This window comes from Neofelis nebulosa, chromosome 14 (assembly GCF_028018385.1).
Source record: "Neofelis nebulosa isolate mNeoNeb1 chromosome 14, mNeoNeb1.pri, whole genome shotgun sequence".
In the NCBI taxonomy this organism is placed as follows: domain Eukaryota; kingdom Metazoa; phylum Chordata; class Mammalia; order Carnivora; family Felidae; genus Neofelis; species Neofelis nebulosa.
In genome coordinates this window covers 72,979,656-72,986,584 of record NC_080795.1, presented here as the reverse complement: position 1 = coordinate 72,986,584, position 6,929 = coordinate 72,979,656, and the positions used below count along the sequence as shown (strand labels likewise).

Here is a 6,929-nt window from a genome sequence, read left to right as displayed (position 1 = left end):
TGAGATCCCGGGGAAGTTACTTAGCCAGATGGACCCTCGGTATTTTACTCAGTAAAATGGGAAGAACATTTGATTCTCTTTAACTCAGAGAATTGCTGAGATGCTTAAAGGAGATGTTTGCAAAGATCTTAAGGGAGAAGTGCTCAATAAATTGTTGCTAATCTTATTACTGTGAAAATTAATAAAGGAAAACCTCACCGAAGCGGGGTAGGGTGGGGAGGCTAGAAGGGGGGCTGGGAACCATACCAGGAAGAATTACAATTGCAGGAAGAACTGCAATACAGACTCAAACAGAAGAATCATCGACAGGAAAGAATGATCAGACCCCCCCAACAGGGAAAGATACACACGGAATCTTTCAGAAATCCACTGTCCCTGCAACTCAGCCTATAAGAAACTGTCATCACTCTGAACTCTTGCTTTTCTCCAACGGACTTGCTCTCATAACAACCCTTCCCAACATCCTCCTTCTCCATAAAATAACATTCCTCTCTTTTGTCTGCTGGACTGCCCCGTGGTTTTTCCATAGCTTGCATGTGCCAAATGACTATTCCCCAATTTTTTTTTCCTGGTAAAAAAAAAAAACAAACAAAAACTGATGGCTTTATGGTTAAGGTCAACACTCTAGTTGCTAGAAACTGGAGACTGTGGGCCCAAGAAAATCAGTTCTCTCCTTCAATGAGTTCACTGCTTCATGGGGAAGGGGGAGAGAAACGGGTAAGCAAGGAGCACAGAACCAGTCCCCCGTCCTAAGTGCCACATTAGCAGTACCCAGAAGAGACTGCTGGACAACGGAGAAGTGTCGACCAAGAAAACAACAAAGCTATAAAGCAACCAAACATGTTTATTTGCGAGTCTTAGGAATCACAAGCCAAGAGACACAGAAGATACAGAGGATACAGAATCCACAGAAGTCAATGGGAGAGGGGTGTACAGGCTTACAAAGGCAGAACACACGAGGTTACATAAGTTGTTTTGAAAGAATTATGATGGGTGCTGGCAGAGTTTAAAGAAATCTATACACGGCTGGTTGTTTGGCTAACAGGTGTTACACTATCTCTATTTTAGTCCAAAGTAGGAGGATGTGTTCCAGGAGCTCCCGGATCCGCAATTGACAAAAGTCAAAAGTTCTGAGAATGAAAACTGGAGACAGGCACTGGTCCTACTTCCTGGATATTCTTCTGACTCTATTTTGAGTGACTCTTTTAGCAATGCCTCCTCCATTCTGCAATCTTCTTCCACAGAAAGAAGTCCTTAATTTTCACTGGGAATATCGGTAAAGGATTTGTGCAAGGACCCGGCTCAAGAGGAGTAGTATTTTGAGGAGGAAATGACAGTGGGGGGTGGGGGACTTGCTCTCATAACAACCCTTCCTAACATCCTCCTTCTTCTCCGTAGAATAACATTCCTCTCCTTTGCTGGACTGCCCTAAGGTTCATGCATAGAGGGGGTGTGCATAGAGAGAAATTCCAAGAGAAGGCAACTGTGTACAGAAAGACCTTCAGTTTGCAAAATGCTGAACAGGTCCTTGCGTATAACAGAGACCCACCCCAAATAAATATGCAGAGAGTAAGTGAAAGCCGGAAAAGAGGCCCATGGTAGACTCAAAGCAGTGAATTAACTTGTTTTAAATGACAATCATTCGGTGGTTTGCATAGTCCAAAAAGGCTCTCAATATTTGTGTAAAGCCAATGCTGTCATTTGAAAACAGAATGGTTTTTTTTTTGGCTGAATGGCACCGTGTCATCCCGAGATGAAGAAGAATCTAATTCTCTTCTGTGCTGTTATTTAAAAAAAATTTTTTTTTAATGTTTATTTATTCTTGAGAGAGAGAGAGCCAGTGCGAGCGGGGGAGGGACAGAGAGAGAGAGGGAGGGAGGCATAGAATCCCAAGCAGTCTCCAGGCTCTGAGCTGTCAGCACAGAGCCCGATCGGGGGGCTTGAACCGTGAGATCATGACCTGAGCTGAAGTCAGATGTTTATCCCACTGACCACCCAGGCGCCCCTGTGCTGTTATTTTTAAATAACCTGTTCTAACACCCCTTACAGCAAAGGAACTTCCAGAGGAGTCAGTTGACCAGATGCAGTATTTTCTCGATATGTTAGTTTCAGCCTGCATTGTTCATTAATTTGTTTTTTTTTTTTTTTTTTCTGTCGCTTGCTATGCTCATTCATCAGCCTGAGTCATTTTATCTGATTGGGTCCAGTCTCCCCCTCCTTGGCATGCCTTCTTTACTGCTGAATAAATCATCCTGGGATATGTCCAGGAGGAAGATTTTTCATAGGAAAGTTCCATCTGCATTCAACCCCTCATTTATTCAGGCTGAGTTCTCAGGCTCCCAAGGAGAAAGAATTGAGAAAATAAAGACGTGTCTTCCACTGCCAAGTTTACTAATATGGTCATTAGCACAGATGACTTGGGGCAATGCCTACAAAGAGGACACAGCTCCCCACACATCCTGGCACCGGGTCTGCAGGAACCCGCCCCCCTCCCTCACCAGCCTTCTGCCCTGTTTGGGCTCCTTCCTCAAGTCAACATACTTATGACCCACCAGAGTTTCAGGAGAGCTGGTGAGGGTGAGAAGTCCACCCAATTCAGGAACCAAGAAACAAGCCTTGTCTCTTTCCTGGGATGATTTCATGAAGGCCCAGATAACTGCGAAACTGAGTTTTGGGGGGTGCTTTGCTCTTAACCTCCAGCCCCCCTTGGGAGTGGGCCAGCTACTCTGGGAGATCTTTGTAGTTAAATCAATTCCTTCGCAAGCCGGCTTAAAAATAGAACCGACCTTCTTTCTGTTTGAAATTGAGCATTCAGTTTTGTTCTCTTTCTTCAGAAAAGACTACAACTCTAAAGGCCTGCGATTAAAGGAGTTGTTTTTTTTTTCCGGGTGTATTCTACACCCCAGAAATCTACTGTTAAGCGATAGGAGAAAAGGTTAGTTGTCCTCTCCCTTTTGGGATTCTCTGTGCAAGGCAGTGGACCAGTCCTGGATTTAAACCGAAACCCATGTGTGTGGATAAGAGAATAAAAAGGAAAGCATTACATCTCGTGTTTCTGGGACACGGTGGACACAAATAACCCTAGAGATGGGAGTGTGTGGCTGGGGAGGGGGGCCGTGGAAAGCTATCCCGGCTCGGGGCAGGCAGAGGGAGGGGAGTTTCTCCGAGAGAGAGCAGGGGAAATCGCGCGTTCCGAAGGGCTGAGGGGGCAGCAAGCGGTCTTCTGGGCTTTCGCAGGACGCCGCTGGGAGCCGAGAACGCGCCCAGGGCCTGACGTCATTGGCCATCAGCTGACTGTGCTCAGGGCCCGGGCTCCACCGGCTAGAGCCGCAGTCGCGGTGGCGGACGTGGCGGCCACCGCGGCTCCGCCACCTGCAGCAGAGGCCGGGACTGCGGCGACCCCACTTGCCCTGCGGCCCCGGCGCCCGGCGCTCCGGCTCCGCCCGGTGTGGGCGCGGAGCCCGGAGGGCGGGAAACGGGAGCTAGGGCGGGCGGCTGGAAATGTTTTCCCCACGTCCTCCCCCTCTCCCCCTGCCGCAAGCAGGGAGAAACTTGGTGCGCGCGGCGCTCAGGGGACGAGCCCACCACCCCTCCCGATTGGTGTAGTGAAGTCCCTTGCCGGAAGCTGTCTCTACAACTGCGGCTCCTTGCGGGTCTTTTGCTTTTAGCCCGAAAGTTGGCTACGCCAAACGATGCCCGGGTGGGGAGGGCGGAAAGGAGACCCTCTATTTCACCGCGCTGGGCTCTCGGAGCCCGTGGGCAGCGCGGCCTACGAGTCCTGGCTCCGCACCTGCCGAGGCCCAGAGCCAGTGCCTAAAAAAGAATAGCGGAGGAACCGGCCCGCGCGGCCAGCTGGAGCGCTGGATCCTCGCGCGGGGGGAGACCGGGGCGCCCGCGGTCGTCCTCACCCACGCCGGTCTGCGCGTGCTGCTGCCTCCAAGACCTGGGGCGTCCTGGCCAGATCTGGGTGCCAGCTCCCCGCCACCCCTCCCCAACCCTGTTCCGGGGGCGTGGCTTGGCGTGGGGGCGGGTTTAAGTCGCCGCGGGTGTCTGACCGATCTGACAGGTCTCCAAATTCCTCCCCGCCGCCGGGTGCCCGCTGCGCGCTTCAGAGCGCCAGGGTGGCACGCGGCGCGTCCCTGGATCCAGTGGCGTTTCAGCCGACTTCCCCGCGGCCTCGGGCCTCCCTCCTCGTCCAAACCTTAAACTCGCCGCACCCGCCACGCTTCGGTTCTTAGCTTCGGGGATCCGCACCGGTGGCTTCTCTGCGTCCTCGGAGCTGTTGGGTTCCGAGCCCTCCCCACTTTCTCCTGCCCCCACCTCCCGCTCCTCCCAGCTCCGGGCCAAATGGACTCCGAAGAACGAAGTGAAGGAAATGGGAACGGCGGGCTCCGACCCCTCGGAAGCACAGCTGGAAGGGCTGACCTCGTCTTCTAGCCGCGACTGGGACCCTGCCGCCTCCCCCGAGGGATGCGACGGGCCAGAGCCAGCGCCGCGCTGTCAGTCCTCGCGCAGGAAGAGGAGACAGCCAGAGAGGAGCCGAGGAGGGAGCCTCAGCACACCCCCTTCTCCAAATTAACTGTTTGGTGACTTGTTAGCCCTGAGGCTATCACCTCTCCACCTCTCCCGCGGGGCACCCCGCCACCTCCCCGTCCCCCACGCCGCCCCCTTCTTTGCTCCCGCCCCCAGCTCCGCCCAGGCTCCCCATCCCGGCGCAATGGAGTTCCCCGAAGGGCTCTGCTCCTGCCACAGCGGCTAACTTCGCACCCGCCGCCGCCGCCGGTCACCGTGGGCCAGCCCTCCCGCGGCCGCCGAGTCGTGGGTGTCCCGAGCCCAGTGCCGCAGCCAGGACCCGCCCGGCGCGCAGCAGAAAGGAGCACGGCGCCCGGGTGCCTCTTGGAGAGCAAAGGCTGCGCCAAGACGCTGAGCCCAGGAGCGGCCCAGAAGCCTGAGCCCGGGAAGGAGGCTGCGTGGCTCCGAGCGCCGCGGCTTCTGCGGACACCGAGCCACCGCTGCCGCGCGCCCCAGCTGCGCCGCTTGGCGGGAGGGCGGCGCGCAAGGACGCAGGGGTCTGCGGCGATCTTCCAGACGCCCTTTGCCCCGGGGCGCACTATGACCTGACGCGCGGGGCCTCCTGTCCAGGGCTCGCGCGACCGGGCGGCCGGGGATACCGGGGGCTCGCCACCAAGCTCCGGTCGGGCCGCCGTGGGGTCTTTGGGACCCTTCCCCACCTCCCCGCCGCCTCGGCCCGGCTCCGCGCCTCCCCGCCTGCGGCCCGGCGCCATGGAGCTCTCCGATGTGCGCTGCTTGAGCGGCACCGAGGAACTCTACACCATCCACCCGACGCCCCCGGCCGGCGACGGCGGGAGCGGCTCCCGGCCGCAGCGGCTGCTGTGGCAGACGGCGGTGAGGCACATCACCGAGCAGCGCTTCATTCACGGGCACCGGGGCAGCGGCGGCGGCAGCGGCAGCGGGAGTAGAGGCTCCGGCAAAGCCTCGGACGCTGCAGGCGGCGGCCCCAACCACCACGCGGCGCAGCTGTCCGGGGACTCGGCGCTGCCCCTCTACTCGCTGGGCCCCGGGGAGAGAGCGCACAGCTCCGGTGGCACCAAAGTCTTCCCGGAACGCAGCGGGAGCGGCAGCGGCAGCGGGGGCGGGGGCGATCTGGGCTTCCTGCACCTGGACTGCGCCCCGAGCAACTCCGATTTCTTCCTCAATGGGGGCTATAGCTACCGAGGGGTCATTTTCCCCACTCTGCGCAACTCCTTCAAGTCCAGGGATCTGGAGCGCCTCTACCAGCGCTATTTCCTGGGCCAGAGGCGCAAATCCGAGGTGGTGATGAACGTGCTGGACGTGCTGACCAAACTCACCCTCTTGGTCCTCCACCTGAGCCTGGCCTCGGCCCCCATGGACCCGCTCAAGGGCATTCTCCTGGGCTTCTTCACTGGCATCGAGGTGGTGATCTGCGCGCTCGTGGTGGTCAGGAAGGACACCACCTCGCACACGTACCTGCAGTACAGCGGCGTGGTCACTTGGGTGGCCATGACCACCCAGATCTTGGCAGCAGGCCTCGGCTACGGGCTTCTGGGTGATGGCATCGGCTACGTCCTGTTCACACTGTTCGCCACCTACAGCATGCTGCCGCTGCCGCTCACCTGGGCCATCCTGGCCGGCCTGGGCACCTCGCTGCTGCAGGTGGTCGTGCAGGTGGCCATTCCCCGGCTGGCGGTCATCTCCATCAACCAGGTAACTCCTGCCTGCCTTGCGCTTCCCCCTGCCTCTCCTGGGTTATTTGGAAGCAGCTTTCCGGGAAGGCTGGCTTGCCTTGCTCGCTTTGAGGCCCCTCCCCCAGCCTGGCACAGAGCCTCGCACTTGGGAGGTCCAGGGTGCTGGTGGGATGGGATTTCGCTCATCTTAGAGGATTTGGAGGTAAATGACCTCTAAAGTTTCTTCCAGCCCTGCCCTTCTCCTGTGCTTCTGTGAGTAACTCTTCTCTGACATCAGCTAAGAAACAGCCTTCTTCCTGCTCTGCAAATGTCCCTCAGGGTCTGTAGTCTAGGGAGCAGGAGACCCAAGGGGGAGGAAGAACACCCCTGTTTAGAAGGTGACCCATCCCTTAACAGCTGTCCTCTCCAGAGGGTGTTGTAAGAGACTCTGGGATTCAGATTTGGGTTTCTGTGTATTTCTGCCACAAACCCTCAATTCTTAAAGGAAGCAGCATTTGTTGGACACTGATTGCTGGTGGGGACCTTTTTGTGTCCTGTAATCCAGTCCTTCAGACAGTCCCCTGATAACGTATTTTACTTGGGAGTTCTTTATTGCCTTGGAGATCTCACATGATATCTTCTCTTTTGTTATGGGATCCAAACCCAGTGCTTTGCATAGATCAGCCTCATTTGGGGCCGGTAGGGTGGGTGGGGGAGTGTCTT

At 56.6% G+C, this 6,929-nt stretch overlaps 1 protein-coding gene across 3 annotated transcripts in view; it reads left to right on the top strand.

Annotated features, from left to right (window-relative positions):
- Positions 1–3,594: 3,594 nt before the first annotated feature.
- Positions 3,595–6,929, top strand: part of ADCY8 (adenylate cyclase 8) — a 226,175-nt gene continuing 222,840 nt past the window's right edge. For 2 of the 3 annotated variants that reach the window (XM_058699092.1, XM_058699091.1), the window contains exon 1: positions 3,596–6,246. In XM_058699092.1, the coding sequence (XP_058555075.1) occupies positions 5,284–6,246 (963 nt within the window). In that variant the 5' untranslated portion in view covers positions 3,596–5,283. Of the gene's footprint in view, positions 6,247–6,929 lie in introns of all 3 variants that reach the window. The other variant, XM_058699093.1, reaches the window with a different exon arrangement.